The following is a 17,977-nucleotide window of genomic DNA, read 5'->3' as shown; positions in this document are numbered from 1 at the left end:
ACCACATGCGCCATCCTGCTGCAGTAAACGCTCACTAATGTTCATTAATCGCTCGCTCAAAACAGTCACCCAAATGCAACCCTTTGGTACAGTTTAAAGGATGTTTGCTGAAAGCTGCAGTGACCAGCCATTTCAGGGAATTACTGAGCCTCAAATGAAAATTATAATGATACACTTGTAACCTGTTTTTAAAGATTCATGTCATAAGTGAGGTCAGACAGACTTATGGCTGAGCGAGACAAACAGAGAAGTATCAAAAGGATGGATAGACCACCAGAAACATTACTTTAAATATGCCTGTCAGCAGCTTGTATGATGTTTCATCATCAGACTTTACTTTTAACATTTGCTCTCAGACATTATCCACCGACAGACCACGTTAACTCTGTGTACGCCAGTTCCAGTTGTGCAACAGTTGTATAATAATAATCTTATTTGGGTTCTCAAGGAGATTTGTTGTGTCTGAAGCAGTGACATCAGTTGAGTAATCTCGGGGTTGGACCGTTTAAACAGTGAGCCGCATCACAAACAGTGAGCAGAAAAACGTTGGCGTCAACAGGCAGGGAGGGTCAAACAGGAAGGCCGGGTGCAAGTGTGGATGACGTCTTGTGACCAGCCGTTTTTAATCAACTTAGGATAATAGAAAACACAGCAAAGCAGCAAACAGTCATATTCAGTGTTTTTGCTTGATACTTGATATAGATTATAAATGATCAAAATGGGAGCAAACTGTTTTCTTCCACTCTGTTGTCTAGTGTGGGAGCCAATATCACAGGACCGAAAATTCACAATCATCAACTTTATCATAAAACAAATCTGACATGTCTAAATATATGTTGATGCAGCAGAGATTTGGTACTAAAAAAAGATGATGAATAGACCGGGCACTTATCTTAATCAGAGAGTCACTTTTTGTTTTGATTATTGGAATATTGTGCTTTTTTATGTGATTGCCACTAAAACAAATCAATTCAAATTGCCCTACTTTGGCTCTGATGCAGCCGCCTCTCCGTATAAAGTCACCACTCAGTGGTCCCGCTCAGTGTCCCGCCCGTAAACCATTAACATTTCATCCCTTACCGGTTGATTAGCAACTGAAAAGTCATCGGAAAAGGGACATCAGGCCATTTTTTGAGGTAAGACAGCATATATGATGACTCATTAGCTTGTTAGACAACAGCTAACGTTAGCTTTCAACCACTTCCCAGCTAACACTGCGGTTTGAAAGTGTACCACGATACGACAGGGAAGGCACCGGTTAGTTCCAAAAACATCAACCCATATCTTGGACACAGTGGATGAAATCAAATGTTAACGTTAGCTAGGAAGTGGCTGAACGCTAACGTTGGCTAACAAGATATCAAATATGTTGTTTTACCTTGAAATATGGCCTGACGCCCACAAGATTTCCCTTTTCCAAGAACTTTTCAGTTGCTAATCAACAAGTAAGTGATGAAATGTTTGCGGTGCTTTCATTAGTTTAGATGACTGACCATCTGAAACACAGCAGCATGATGTTATCCCAGCATTCAAACTTCCCATCCTGAGCACGACTTCAGAGGCAAATGGACGCTGTACAAAAAAAGGCAATAGCCTTTCAGCACTCACTTATATGAATCCACAAATTAACTGGTAACTACACTTATTAAATAATGTAGCGGAGTAAAAAAAACATTATTTTCCAACAAAATGTGATGCAGTGGAAGTATAAAGTAGCAGAAATGTGAAATAATCAAGTGATGTACAAGTTTAACACTAAGGTTTTCATATTTACAAACAAATGCACAGTGAGTGGGTTCCAAATATTTGTAAACTGTCTCCCTGACACCTAATAATCTGTCGATCACTAAAGACGACGTATGCTTTCTCACTTTGCCTGTCGCATTGCCTTCAGCTAGGTTCGGTGCATTGCACAGAACAGGGACAGTAGATTTTGTGCCAACCATTTACACTGAAATTACTTTTTGCAGTCAGTATAGAGAGGAGGAACAATTACGGTCACCAAGAAAGCCTTTAAATTAAATGTACATATGGGAATGTGAGTATTATATTAAGATAGAGGGGCAAAAAAAATGTCTGTGGACAATTCGCAGCAGGAGTAATAACTCATTCTATTTAAAAAAGGACAGCACAGAGTGCCTCCATTTCCTGGAAAATCTTCTCATGCTTCATCATTATGACTTGTTGTACTCAGGGCTTGTTTGAATTCATGTCCATCATCTGATTGTTTAGTGTATCTTCTTGGCTTCAGCCTCGTGTAACGCTGCCCATAAAATCCTCGACAACTGTTTTGAGAACAGCTATAAAAATAAAGCATTTATTAATGTTAATATTATGCGATTCGGAGAGCGCCTGGCCGGTAGGACCGCCCGGGTAACACTCACACACACACACACACACTCACACACACACACACACACACACACACACACACACACACACACACACACACACTTCTGGACTCTGTCAACGTGACGAGTGTTCACCCTGACCAACCGGGCTCAGAGTTGGAATCTCGGTTCAGGGCCTAAAGTCCTGCCAAGTCATCTTCAGTCTGAGAAGTCTCTTGTTGTTCTTCCACTCTGACGTCAACGCAGGAGGAGGGAGGGGGTCTGAGTTGTTGAGCCAAGTTGTCGCCAAGCTCGATTGACCCCCCTTCACCGAAATCAATGTCATCCCGCTGCCGGTTACCATCACTCCAGATTTACTCCTCCGCTAGATAAACAGATCTACCGCTTCCCTCTCGCTGGAAAACCACACGGCTCGTGTACCCCCTGTTGACTTGTCTGGCTAAAGTGCCTCAGCAGCGTTTGGTTACGCTTGGATAGCAACAGATCCAATACTGACATGGTGGATAAAAAGAGCTTGATTCCTCAAAAACACCAAAGAAATGCATCTGAATTCAAACGCTGTGCCAGCGAGAGAAGTGGAGAGAAATAAAGATCAGGACTCAGTTGGACTGAGAGGTCATTACTTACGATGTAGGCGCAAATAGGGCTGAAAGCATAAGTGCCACACACGTAGAGATGAGTGCTGTTCAGCCGCAGGAGAATTTTGATGTAATTGAAGCAATCAGTCTGGATGGGGAACAAAGGGAAAAGCAAGTGTGAGGTCTATGAATCCACAAGAACATTCTGAGAGACTGATTTTTCTTTTTCAGTTCTGTGCCTGAAATACTGCAGCTCTCAGATGCAAATACTTCAGTAAACTGTTCGATAAAAACATAAAAATGTTTCCGTCCCAGCATCACACGGCAGTTTCCTGGTGGGCTCTCTGTAATACACAGACCAGCGTTGTTCACTGTAGCACAAAGATTAGCAAAGGTTCGTGCCTAGGGAAACAACAGCTGGTACGACAACAAGGTAACAGACAGTGAGAGTGAGAGAGAGGGAGAGAAAAGAGCAATTCCCTGGCGAGCCTGCACACTTGATGAATCTATTTGTAACTGGTGGAAACGATTGTCAACACAGAAGTCAATGCTCATTTTATCTACTCGGAGACACCAGTGAAACAACTCAGAGAGGGCAGTCAGGAAAGAGACAAGAAGAAGTCCACATTTTTCGATATTGTCGTTATGGAGCTATTTTCCTGAGGTATGTTCAATAGCGGTGAAAAGGTGCCTCTCACCTCCAGGTTCTTCCCTTTGAAGCTGCATTCCTCTCTTTTTCCTGCAGGAGTGCCCCACGTCAGCTGAGGATGATAAAGAAAACCTTGAATAAGTCATGCGAAATTGATTCGACTGAGAAGTTTCTTCATACACAAAGAACTGCTGTGTGGAGAGTCATAAAAATTATGCATTCCAGTAACACATGTATACTGTTCAAAATAGTTGAACTCGGATCATTTGCATTTACAAACCACACTGTTCTAATTTTTTAGGTTCATAATTTAATTGTGTGCTACCACAAGAGTATTTTTTAAATTCTTTAGTGCTCAAAAAAGCTGTTTTAGCTCCTGTCTCTTTAATAAGGCCCCCCCGAATACCCAGTCTGCTGTGATTGGTCAGCTCACACATGCCTAACCCAGCTCCACGAACAACAACAGAGCAGTTGTGCTAAATCAAATCTTCAGCGCATTGGTGTAAATCATGCAAATGTGTGACATGGTGATGTAGTGTGATGTCAAGAAGGAATAAAAGCCGGGTCTACTGACGAGGCGTTTCAGGAGCAGGAATGTTTTCTGTGGGAGACTGGAGCTTCTGTTGTTGTGGACTTTGACCTTTTAAACTTTCAAGAACCAATATAAAACACCAAAGGAAAGGAAAAAAAAATGAAAAAGCATAATAGGCCTCCTTCAACTTGGAAAAGAAAAAACAACAATTAGCTGCATGATTTTTCCACCAACCCACTTTTTCATTGCAATTTTCCCCCCATTTGGAATTTCGTTTACTCACGTTCTTCTGCAGCTTGGTCTTGCTGATGTCGGAGAGGCTGAGGGCGAACAGCGCCTCCCTGGCTCCGACGTACAGCATGTCGTCCTCTTGGCTGAGCAGCAAAGACGTGTAATTGAAGACGCCGTCCACAGAGAATCTCTTGGCCGACCTCTCCTTTGCATCTGGGAGACGGCAAGAAAAAAAACCAAAAAAAACACACACACGCACACACTGGAGATTAGCATCACATAGCAGGACAGAACAGAGAGGAACAGACTGGCACAGAACCTAATCCTGAAGCTTAAAGTACAAGAACACACACAAAATGTGATCACAAACACCGAAATAGGTCCCAATTTACAACGCTCTCAATACTGTCAAGCTGTGACGAAGGGAGAAGAACAATTTAGCGCTGGGATTTAAAATGCATGTTGAGGAGTGTTCAGGGGCTTCAAATAGATTCCAAAGTTTCATCTCATGATTGGAAATAAAACCATTTCATTCCTGTAATTGGATACTAAACAAACAATAAAATGTTTGTGTGCTGCCACATCCAGGGACAGTCCACCACACATCAAACTAGGTCGGGGCAATAATTGTCCTTCTATTGTTGTTGTGACATCACACTATATATAAATGTTGGGATGATTACGAGACCTCTGAAACGTAATGCTGCATTCATGTGCTCCTCTGTCGACCTCACTTCGGAGTTGGGAAGTCGTTCTTCTAACTTAGGTGTGTTCATGTGTGTCAAGTCTCAATGAGGGAGCAACATGGATGCCAAAATAAAGTTTTTTTTTTTATCATCACCACAATGTTAAAACTTTGTCTGCTGTCTTTCAGTGTCATACGATGGCAACTCTGCAACTTGTGTAGCAACTGACTTACACTATGTACCCACTTCAACTGGATTTTCCCAGTCCGACTTTCCATTATTCCGACAACACAAGACAACCGGAACAGGAAATACACAATTGCACCACTAGATGTTGCACGATATCAAACCACTTCCTCGAGGAACAGCCGTTAATGAAAGTGTAGCAGCACAACAGTCCATCAGGGCAACTGCAACATGTTGTTTTCAAATCTCACAACAATACAAATGTAATATCTCTCTTTGAGTGAAAGTGGAGAAACCATGGAAGAAATTACATTTCAAGTAGCCCATGTGTGAATCTTATGAGTCAATTAACATATCTCAATAGGTTCCTGATGGTGTTTCAAAATAAAAGCCTTGTTAAGAAATGAAGGGTTTCTGTCCACTAAGAGGCGAAGGTCTTTTAGTTACCTCCTTCCAGCATTATTAAACACACATGTTGGACCTCCTAAAACCACAGCGGACTACCACAAATCAACACACAATAACTTCCACTCCTACAGGATGGTGCTCCAAGGAAATGTGGAAATCTTCTTGGAAGAACAAATCAAACAGGAAACAAGAACAAGTGGACAGACATCATATTACATCCAACTACAGCACAACATGTACTGCAGTGGTGATTTCCAGTCAGATCAATCCATGGCACAAGAGCTGAGCATCATTTCTGCTCTCCTGGACGAGACTATCCTCTCTGGTGGTGGCGGCCGGCGGCTACTGTAGCTCCATGACAACATGTCACATGTGTGCCAGCGAGCCACGTCAACACTTTCCTGTGCTGGCCAGATCACTACTGGCAGCGGGGTGAAAGCCTCTTCTACTCAACACCAATCTAAATCACCTTCATTCTGTTGCTCGCCAAACCCTCTTCAGATGGATCTCTTTAGCAGTGGGCCCAAAGTCAAATGAGTTATTTTTTCCCCCCACATCTCTCCGTTCCCTGCAGCCTTGAATAGTTCTTGAGATGAGGCACAGATTCAATGTACACATTGCTCCTTTTATAGCATTTCCCTCGGTGTCGCAAACAACCCAGGATCCTCTGCAGTGGCATCAGCAGCGGCTTTTTACTGCTGCTTTCCAATATGAAAGTGGCGTTTCGAGAGGTTGGGATTGATTTTTGTAAGAGGCAGTGAGTCTGACAATTGGTCACAGTGTGATAAACTGCTTGAACAACACAATAAAAATGGCATCAAATGGTCCAGGAAGTCATGAAAAGTGGGTTATCAGGACCTTCAAGCATTGTCATCCTCGGGGAAACAACAGCTGAGCTGGTGAGTGTTATCACTTAGTGTCTATCAACAAGACTAACAGTCCTCTAGAGGTCAACAAAGACATGGGATATGAGCAATCAAATATTTTTGCATCCGTTGCTTACATACTTCTAGCTCTTTGCAGTTTTTTTTGACCATCTATGTAAATGTTTGTCTGTTGCCTTCCATTCCAAACATATTAAAACACACTCGATGTGCTCCTCACGCCAGAGCGCTCGGGGTCACAGACTCCATTTGCTTATCCAAATAAGATTACTGGCTCGTATCTGGAGTCGTCAACACTAATATTTGCTGCAGTTAAACCGTTTATGGCCTATTCCCTCATGTATAACCAGCTGAAACTGAATTCAAATGTAGTCACTTCTGACAGTAAAGGAAAGACACTAGCAGTGCGTTTATCCCCAGCACTCCAGGTGGTGCACTGGACCATAATGCAAACGGAGCCAGTAAACAGCAATAAATGTTTACAACCTACGACTTAAACTTTTCAATATGCTCGCAAACAAATGGTTCATCTAGCACTCGAGGCTCTTTGGCAGATGATCGTTCTCCCCTTACGGGAGTGAAAGCCAGCTGCGCAAGCCACATCGTGTCCAAAATCAAATCTGAGGCCCTTGTGCAGATCAACAGCCTTCATTCTGTTCAAAACGTGGGGACATCTGGATTCAATGAGGAGAGGGGCCTGTCATTAAAATCCAGGGAGAGGATTCAAAATAGAAAAAAAAAAAAGACTTCCTATTGTCATATTTAGGAAAACGTGTATTTCCCCCCCTCAGTCCTGTGGTTTATTTCAAGGTGAATTAAGTCTTTTAAAAATGTTCTAAATGCTCATAAAGAAAGCTATAGTCAGTCCCAGTGGACGCCACCGTTGGCAGACAAAGGAGAGCCGTCTCTCTTCTCAACAGGGGGACGTATCATAGCTTGACTGTCACGGCTCCCCTGAGTTTTGGCCATTCACTGGAACCAAAAACAGCCTTCCCTCGGCATATTAAAACTCTCTGACATAAATCACAGTGACATCCTCTTAGACAGACAATGGAATAACGAGCGGAGGAGAGCACACTCATGAAAGTTTTACCCGGAGAGCAGTCTGGGGCTCCTCCGAGGGAGGGGTTTGAGGTCAGGGCACTGAGTGGGAGTTGTGGTAACCACGAAGATTGGTTTAAGACGATGACCTATGAAGAGACATGCAGACGGAGGGGAGGGAGATGGGTTTTTTTTCAAAGCACTCTGGGATGGATTTTTGGTAACAGCAGAAGGTCACTCAGTAACGAACGTTAACACTGTGTCAAGTTGCGAAAACTCAAGGTTCTCTCTCTTTGCTTCTCATCCACAAGGTTTTTTTTTTTTTGAGATTTCCTCCATTTCTGTGCCGTCCGATGCAGCGGATCAGTTGTGCGTTTTGACATGCTTGCAGCAGAATGCCGGGCATCTGCAGGCCATTTCACAGCCAGGCTCCAGGTCCATTCATCACCGGCCTGTTTAATCAGCTGGCTGTCAACAAGCTGGGCCCTCAACCTCTGCTAATGCTCATCACATCACACCTACCATCAATTTGGCTGCTTTATTGTTGTTGCTGACTTGGTTAGTACAACCAATTCAGCCTCGATTCTCCATGGTTGTGAAAGCCTACAAGCTGCAGAATAGGCTGCAGGAGTAATTGGCCAGTGGTCCAAACTAGAGTGCAGTAGCAAAGTTCAAAAGATGAGGATCGATGACAGCCTACAGCTGAAAGAACAGAGTCTTCACGAAGAACTAACACACACCCATGAACTGACTGTCTTTCTCCACCAGGCACATAATAACCTCTCAGCAATTAGCTGAAATTTAATTTTGGCAGCGCGTTCATTGTGTTCATTCACTGCGATGTTCTTTTTTTAATCAGCGGAGGTAAAGATAGCAGGAACAAGTCAGATCACAGAGGATCTCGGAGAGCAGCTGCTCTGTGATCAAAGAGGTGTTTGCTCTGTAGTGAGAGAATCAGACTAATTCTGTGCACACACACACACAATGAGCAGCAACAAACTTCTTGGATTAAAATGGAGATACACGAGGGGGAAGTCTTGTAACTGTGACTCCAATCGTCTCTGTGCTTACTCCACTGATTACTTAGAATTTCTTCCATACGTAAAGTATATAATAGTTCTGCCTCTTTGAACTAATTCTGCTAGAATTAGTGCTTCAATGTGAATATTGCAATATGTGCAACATGTATTGGCTGAAATCGCTGCTTGTCTGCTGGGAGACACTGGTTTTTGAATAGCAAACCAAAGAAAGGTAGAAAAAAAATGAGCACCTGTGTCTTATAAAACCATTCAAACTTGATATGACATCCTAATTTGTGAACTTTAAAGGTGTCACTGATTTTTACTGTGTAACCTTTGGACAAAGTCCGGCTAGCAGTTTCCCTCCGTTTTAAGTGTTTATGCTAAGCTAACCCAGCCTGGCTACCGACCATAGCTTAACATATGTATACAGTGGTATCAATCTTCTTATCTAACTAAATATAAATGTAAATATAAGAAGAGTGCTCTTGAGGGAAGAGTCTTAAGAAATGTTTGTGTATCATCATTTGTTTTATTATCACTTGTTTATATTGCTTATTTGTTTTTACAAAGAGGTTTTGGACAGAACTCAGAATTTTTATATTTACACTATCAATGAGGTAATACTACAAAATCAGAAATATGTGTTTATTTCATGACTGAGTAAACAGGCTGTTCAAGTCCCCAGAACACTGTTTGTTAGTATTTGGCGGACCCTGCCATCTTTCTAGCTTCAAAGTAAAACAGTCTGACACTGTATTAAATTTGTTTTTCAGTTTATTCAGTCGTGAAAACAAAGACAGTTTGTTTATGAAAACAATAATCAGTTAAGATCTTTCTCATCTATTCAAAAACCACACAGTGCACCTTTAAGATTAAAGTACATCTTACATTCACTCCATCACTGTCGATTTACCAGATCTCCAAAATAGCACACCAGCGACACCAGCGAGATTTTCACGGCTCTGAATCCCTTCATTCACATCACAGCTGAGTTTGTTCAGCGTGTGCTTGCTCACCATTGAGGTAACTAAGATATCATTAGATGGTGCCAGCTTGCAGCCACAGTGTCGCTGAGTAATAAAATACATGCCGGCACTCTGGCAGGCATCATATTTCAGACGAAATGGAGCAGGATCAACCTACTTTTTTTCCAAGGGGTTTAATAGTACTCCGAGGGTGGGGCGATTGATTGGCTGCTTGGTAGGCATTCGCCTGCCAAGACACTCCTAAAAGCCCCGACTGTAAACATGCCCCAGATTTACTAAAGCAGCATGAGCCAAGTCACAAGGCGAGGGGGCAACGGGGACAGAGGGGTTCACTTGCAGCCGGGGCAGAGAAAATCCAAAGGAGAGGAGAGTGTAGCACAGCTGATATTAATCTCACACCGAGCTCTGCTTATCTTGCATGCAAGACACAAATTTGCAAAAAAAAAAAAATAAAATCTATCCATCTCTGCCCTTTGCCAGCCAAAGCCACACAACCACACACAGCTTCAAGGCTCCCTGTTTGACATGACTTGACAACGGACTGGATTGCGGCCCTGGAGCTCCCTGACAGAGGCCGACACAAGTCACTTCAAGGTCATCACGTCGCTGCTCCTCCTGATATTTGGGCGCAGTGATGGTAATTTATTGGTCGGTGACTACTGGCAACCGAGAGCAGCTCTGCACTGCTGCCGTAGTCTGCCAGCCAAGTCGGCAAAGAAACATTGTTTGTCTGCACAGTCAGAGGACACGGACCTCTGATGAAGAGACGGGCTGGTTCACAGGAGCAGAGGGCAAACTTGAAAGAGACTTCACAAATATTCTTTCATTTTAATATGAATGGTGTCCTCAGCGTCAGTCACATGAATGGATTTTATTATTGTTTTAAAAGGATACATTTTGCAAATAAATGACTAAAATATACAAAACCTGATACAAAGACAGAGAGAAATGAGGGCAGAGAAAATCACACTTTTCCTGAATCAATCTCAGAAGAGACTGTGACACCTACAGTGTCTGTAAAGCTCACGTGTTACTTGTAATGACTTGGAATGATGGTGTGGCCTTGCTGCTACATTGTGTGTAAATGCTGCATATTGTGTGTGTGTGTGTGTTTGTGAGTGAGCACACATGGCACTGAGAGACGACTGCACCTTGCAGATAATAACCAGAGCCTGACGGTGTGGAAGTCCAGTGTTTGCAGTGTGTGAGGATTATGCAGCAAAGAGGTGTTAATGGTGCCACATGGTTACATGTGCAGGCTCAGAATCAGGGCACCAACAGAACACCATGAGATGAGTGAGCATTTGTGGGAAATGTGGAGCAGTTGGTGTGTGTACTGCAAAAAAAAAAAAAGACGAAATGCTGAAAATGTTCCCTTCACCCTCGCAAGGAACGACAACATCGCCTCGGCACAAATGTACCAAGGATGAGGTCAGTGCATGAAGCGCTGCACACCTCTAAAAGCAGAAAACAGAGGGCTGACACAGACATGATGCTCCGCTCTGTAATTATTGGCTCTTAGGTGTCATCCTGATGCACTCTGAATTGGCACGCACCCAACCAACACTCAAAGCAGCGGAGTGACGGAGCGCAGTGGTCTATCACTGCTGAAAGCGTACAAAATCCTGGCTATTAGCTCAGAGAGACACAGAGAGAGAGAGAGAGAGAGAGAGAGAGAGAGAGAGAGAGAGAGAGAGAGAGAGAGAGAGAGAGAGAGAGAGAGAGAGAGAGAGAGAGAGAGAGAGAGAGAGAGAGAGAGAGAGAGAGAGAGAGAGAGAGAGAGAGAGAGAGAGAGAGAGAGAGAGAGAGAGAGAGAGAGAGAGAGAGAGAGAGAGAGAGAGAGAGAGAGAGAGAGAGAGAGAGATCTGTGTGGAATCTGAGTGAGTTCTTCAGACACAGATAGTTGTTATAATTTGCCTCACATGCGCAATTCAAAACAGACGTGCCTGTGCTTGTCATGTGTGGCCTGCTGCTCTAAACCTCTCCCTCCCTCCATCTCTCTCTCCTATAGTCTCTAGGAAAGAGGCTTTAGATGTCACTGGAATCTGACACACTCAGATTTTGCCATCTTGCTTATCTTTGAGTGCTCATGTGGAATTGAGCCCAAAAAGTAAAGCAAAGGAAAGGCAACATGGTTTTAGGGTAAAACCAATGTAGCTGGGAAATCAATGAGAGTAATTGAAGAAGAATAAAATAAGAATAAAGATATTTCAAAGAGGCACTATGTTGTTTTGCATATTTTCTCCATACAGAAGTTTCCATCCTTGATGGCAGGGTCCGCCATGCACACATTGGATCGAAATGCGTTCACCCAGGACGTACTGACAGGAAATGATGATGCAGTGCTGCCATGTAGAAGCTGGATTAAGTTACTGCTAATGCAACATTTCCGACACAGAGCAGCTTTTATTGTGAAGCAATTGATTTCAATTCAACAGCGATCATCAGAAACGCATCGAAATAAAACAAATAAACCAACAACTAACATGTGTTGCTTTGTTGTTTTAAACTATTACCAACAACCTCCAGTGGACAAAAGCAACCAGGACTTCAAACACTTTCTTTATTTCTGGTAGTTACTCATATCTTTATATGCACACAGAAAATAACAGGCAGAGAAGATTAGTTTGATGAATGACACAGTATCCGTGGCTCAGCCAAGTGGAGTTGAAGAGGAAAAAATGTCATTTTTTTTGGCGCTGGACACATTCAAATCCAGCTGGCTCACACATGCCCGCAGATGGTTTCTGCTACAGCTCGAGTCCCATCAAAGTACACTTCTATGCGTCTCTCCTGCCGTTCTCCAGCATGCACGCTTGTCGATTTTTAGGGCACCGCTGCAGCAGTGTGCAGCGTACTAAGTGCACTCACTTTGGACTGACATGTGTTGAAGGTCGTTAAGTGCTACCGCAGCATGCAGACACAGCCCTCCACCCTGAAAGTGTGTGTGTGTATGTGTATGTGTATGTGTATGTGTGCGTGTGTGTGTTTGCGTGTGTTAGTGCACGTGTTTGTGTGCGCGCGTCTCTGGAGAGACACTTGATGAAAAGAGCGGGATGGAGTTGAAACTGGAGTCTCTTGCGCTCTACTCATCCACCACAAAGTAACTGAGGATGAAGAGTGGTCAAGCACGTGGGATTACGCTCTTTGCTAATGGCTTTTCTTATGCACGCACACACACACCTCTTCACTGTCACATCTATTTCCTGCCATCATGCTGCTATCAGGACACAAGTGATCTCAGGATATCCACACCTGCTACGTTAGCCCCCATATTTTGGCTCAAAAGGATTAGTCTACCCTCACATGGCCTGATCCAACTCCATCTCTCCGTCAACAGGTGTCGTTGAGATTGATAAAGGACGGCGTTTCCTCTCGTGGATTAATGAGTGCTACACCTGCACGCACTGCAGACCGTCAGCTGTCATCATTGATCAAGTCTAAACCAGTGTTTTAAGGATCAGGAGGATAAAATTCCTATAAAATGAGACACTTTAACAGAATCCTTGAGCTCTTTCTATATAATATATTCAGCCAGGCCTCACAGGGACACACACACACACACACACACACACACACACACACACACACACACACACACACACACACACACACACACACACACACACACACACACACACACACACACACACACACACACACACACACACACACACACACACACACACACACACACACACACACACACACACACACATCTCTCTTTTTACATTCACTCACGAGTAGGAATAAAGAGGCATATGGAGCGTATTAACATACTGGAACGGAATCAGGAAAGTTCAGACTTTTAATGAAAGATACTCGAGATGACTGCGTTTAACTATTTAAGTTCTGCCTCGACTCAAAAAGTAAAACCTCAAGTGTTTCCTGAGCGCAGTTTACGAGCACGCGCTTATTTCTGCTGTGCCGAGATGTTTTAAGATAATAATGGTTTGTGGTAGTGATAAAATGTTATGGGCACAGAAAGATTTAATTTAATTTGCCATAATGTTTATCAATTTTGTAGTAACTTATGACAATAATTAGCCAGCATGTAATTCTTCTTAGTGCATCATTACTTCCGCAAAGAAAACGCCCCATCACCACAGTCACTGCTGGAGAAAGCTCTGGCTGCTACAAGTCTCATTTTGGTATAGCGGGAGGAAAAAAAACCCACACCTTGGCTTGGATGCACGTTTTTGCTCCAATCACAATCATCTTGGGTGGTATTTAACCCAGGATGCAGGAACGGTGCCCCTGCAAAATAGTTTCGGGGGAAACTAATTTTGCACGCCTGGAATGAAAATGGCTAAATCCCTGCCAAAGAAAAGGTAACAGCTGCTAGCTTGTTTACGTCTGTGCCGTTGGTAGTGCCACAGTAACTTGCCAGTTGCCGTGGTGTAGGCTGTAGCTTAGCGGTTGTTGTTGTTGTTTTGTGAGCGAAAGGGAAACATGAAATACTTCATACCAGCAGCCTACATCCGGTTAGTCAGACTGCTCTAGCATTAAACATCTGGGGGCTGAAAATTAAAGCAAATGCAGAAGAGCTGCAATTCCTCGAATGGTCACTTGAGGTTGGCTCCAAAAACAAGTCAATTCCCATGACAGCCCATGTTAAAATGCCTTTTCTGCAGAAATTAACCTTAAAAAAAAAGAGAGGGCCAAAAGTGCCCCCATGTTTTATTCTACAGCAGAATCCACAGAAACTGACACTTTAATGGGGGCAGAGCCTATTTTGAGCTTGTGACTATATACAGTTTAACAGCTACACACAGAGAGCATCACAAGGACAGAGGAGACAGACTATGGATGTATAAGAAAAATGAGACAGTTATTTTCCACAGACTGCCTCCTGACATTGTTACAGTTATCAAGGGAAAACACATTATGTGTACATCTTGGACAGAGTGATGCATGTACACCTTTGAGCCATCTTTCTTTGTGGAGAAACTCAGTTTTTGGAGATCAAATCCTATTTTCGAGGTTATCCAGTCCGCCGTTAATGCAAGAAGTTACTCTGTGAACGGGGTCAAAGTCTCACATTATCTTCCAGTGAGAGTGGCATCGAAGGTCCATGTGGTAGAAGCAGTGCGTTCATTCCTCGCCGCTCATATGCTGAATTTTATGTAAACGTAAAGAAAATGCTTTTTATGACGGCAATGTGGACAGTTCTGCTGCAAAAGCGTTCGTTTGTGTGTCATAAAATAAAATGTATGAGTTGTCCGGAGTGATTTACAGCCAGCACCACAAAAAAACCTCCCACATAAATCTGATCTGCTTCATCACACAATCAAAATAAAATGTGGTCATCTTTGCATCACAGTAACTGTAAAACTGAACCTCTCTGAAACTTTCTTGTGTTAATAGTAATGAGGCAAACCACATTTTCGCTGTGGACAACTCCGCGCTGCACCCCAGCAGACCAAAAAACACCTAATGACTCTCTTTAACCTCACATTCCTCTCTGTCCATCTTAATTAACAGCTACACCATTATTTCCCGCTGCTTGCCATTTTCTTCAAATCAAATGTCCCTGATCGAAATCTGCGAAGACTGAACTTTTCTGTACATTCCCTGGAGCGTGCAAGTGGTGAAGCCATTAAAACGTGTGCAACAGAAGGAGTTGATGTGCTGTAATTATGCTCCATTGTTGCGGCTGTTATGGCGTTATGTGCAGGCACTTGTGAGTGCCACCTCTGCTGGAAGCCACAGACCGCTTTCCTTTCAGGATCAGTGGGCGTGTCCTTGTCGGGTTTTAGGTGGGCATCGGAGCATGTCATGAGTATTTGGGCTGACCCCCCTCTGGCCGCCCCTCCTCTTGTTTCTGCACTGCGATCCGCACACTGCCAAGGTCAGTGGATTAGCATGCATGAGAGAAAGAGCACAATATTCGCCGAACGTAAACCAAACGTAAACGGGAAAGGACACTGTGTACACTGAGCAAACACAGCGTGCTCGGTAGCTCGGCTTAAAGGGCCATTTTGATTTTTCTTCTCTAAGCCTGTGTGAACGTATTGAGACTGAAAACGTTCCCTTAGGATCCGACTGATTCCTTTGTTTACATATTCAGCACATTACCTACAAAGCACGGGTAGAAAACAGTAACTGGCAGAGTCTCTGGATGCCCGTTTGCGAAAATAAGGATAGTGAGCATATATTTTCAAGATTCAAAACAAAGTTATCTGCAATAAGATACAACACTGACTGTCAGCACATGTATTATATCTATACTAACATTTCCCTTCATGGGTAAAGAAAAAGGACATACAGCGAGGTATATACAATCTTCAAAAAGCTGCATCTCTAGGCATGTAAACACCAGGTTGTGTCAAAAATAGACGAAAACATTTTCTTGCCATGTGTTAGCCTACATGAGAAACTTGATATAAACTTTGTGACCAAGCAAAGCTGATAAAGATCAGGAAATGTTTTACATCTGTATTTGTACACACAAGAAGTTTTTTTGCTGAAATGTATCATACAGTAAATATTGTAGTAGTGTATGTAATAGTGTTTTGATAGGCCTAGTCCACACATATTCAAAAACACAGAAAATCTCTGTCTAGACGAGCACCGTTTCAAAATAACACACTGGAAAAAAGTATTTCTCATGGCCATTCACGTACACTGGGCATGTGGAGGCAGACTTTATACTCTGGTCGTCTGCTTAGCTGCAGTAAATGGTACAAAAGCAAAATAAACATTTTGTCAGCAAAACATTATAAGCAGACGTTTTTGTCTCTCTTTTCCATCTCTGTATCATTAATGTCATTCTAAATATAATCTTAAGCAATATGACATCTATTCCATCAACATACAAACATACTCCAAGATCACATTTGCTAATGATCGTCATGACTTACAAAAATCTCTGTTTCGCTGACAATAGTGGTTTCTGAATGAGTTTTTCCAAAAGGTCAGATATACTTGACCTAAAACACTGTTTACATGTAAATGAAAGGCCAAATCACATAGACAAGAGTGAGGGGGGCTGAATGTTTGCACTTTAGTGCTAGTATGTGGATCCTGTTACTTTCAGACAGAGCAAGGCTAGCCGTTTAAGCTAAACATCTGCTGAATGTAATGTATTATACCTAACTGAGAAGAAGTTATATTTGTTAAAATTTTGAACTGTTCCTTTAAGTGAATCCAGACTCAAAGAAAAAACAGGTTGCCACAGAGCGCAGTTCATGTACTTGAGATAGACTTAGATAAAAGAGGATCAAGTGGCTGCCAGACGCTCTAACCAGCTCATTAATATAAACTGTTTAAAGTTTGTGCAGAACTTTAATTTCTTCTTGTTGTTCCAAGTGATAGAAAAATAAAAAGGAGGAAGAATAAATCATCCCCACAGCAGATCTCTTGAGAAAGACAGCAACATCCTGCCGAGAAGTTTCTGATATCTAACAGCGATATATGCCGCATGCTTAACCGATGCTTACTGCTTCAAGTCCCATGATCCTTTGTGCTGCCTCCCTGCACTAGAGCCATAATGAAAAACAGACGAGCTCTCCCACTGCAGAAACCACAAAAACCTCCACTCAGTGCACATGAGAGATTAGCCTGCTCATTAGGAGAGAGGGAAGGAGCGGGAGGAGAAGGAAGGAGGACAAAAAAGAAAAAGGACGCCTTTCCAGGAAAAAAAGGTGGTGCTGAGGCAAGGGTCCTCTCTCTTTTCTTACCAACTGTGCACACCAGAATGGAGGTTTTAAAGGGGTGACCTGCTTTACATGGTTTGCGTGAATGGTGCGGGTTGAATCGAGACTAGTTTCTATACGAAACGTTTAGCATGTGAGTGACGCTGAGACCATGTTTGTGCAAAAGCTGAACTCTTGATGAATAGGTTACAATCAGTGTCAGTGACGTTCTAAATACGATTTTCTACACCATGTTATCAGCTGAAAAGCACGTTGTCTGTCACCACTCCAGCTGAAAGAAACTCAATCACAGGCTGCTGCTGTCAAAATACATGAAATTTAAATTATGAACGCCGAGTGGAGTGAAGCAAAGTGGGGTACAAAATAGAGACATCAGTGGTTTTGCCAAACACTTAGTTGCTGGGAACCAGCCTTGAGCCATTTAACTTGTTTCTCAAAGAACTAAATGGATTAAATTGGCTCAAGTATGTGAAAGGTTCTTCTTGGGTATAAGCGATGCCAGTTTTAAGATGGGTGCATGTTAATTACAGCATTACGCCTCACTGGCGTTGGCTGAGGAGTGAAGGAAACAAGCGTCAGGTAGTTGTTTTCAGAGGAAGGATCTTCAGATTGAGACAGGTAGTGTTTACAGGAGCCAAACACACCCATGCATCCATTTAAGCCTGTACTTTGGTTGCTGCAGGATCGGCATATTTGCCTGGATGAGCAGTGTTGCAAAACAGATGCAAAGACAGGATAAAAAAAAAAAGTAATAATAAAACAGGA

At 42.8% G+C, this 17,977-nt stretch overlaps 1 protein-coding gene across 2 annotated transcripts in view; it reads right to left on the bottom strand.

Annotated features, from left to right (window-relative positions):
- Nucleotides 1-17,977, bottom strand: part of sema4bb (sema domain, immunoglobulin domain (Ig), transmembrane domain (TM) and short cytoplasmic domain, (semaphorin) 4Bb) — a 63,166-nt gene that overhangs the window by 16,342 nt on the left and 28,847 nt on the right. For both annotated transcript variants that reach the window (XM_037095733.1, XM_037095732.1), the window contains exons 3-5: nt 4,394-4,554; nt 3,628-3,690; nt 2,979-3,077 (exon numbers count right to left, since the gene is read on the bottom strand). In XM_037095733.1, coding sequence (XP_036951628.1) covers nt 2,979-3,077; nt 3,628-3,690; nt 4,394-4,554 — 323 coding nt within the window. The remainder of the gene's footprint in view (nt 1-2,978; nt 3,078-3,627; nt 3,691-4,393; nt 4,555-17,977) is intronic.

Source organism: Acanthopagrus latus, chromosome 4, assembly GCF_904848185.1.
Source record: "Acanthopagrus latus isolate v.2019 chromosome 4, fAcaLat1.1, whole genome shotgun sequence".
Taxonomy (NCBI): Eukaryota; Metazoa; Chordata; class Actinopteri; order Spariformes; family Sparidae; genus Acanthopagrus; species Acanthopagrus latus.
Note: the sequence above shows the minus strand (reverse complement) of the source record. Positions and strands in the feature narration are given on the sequence as shown.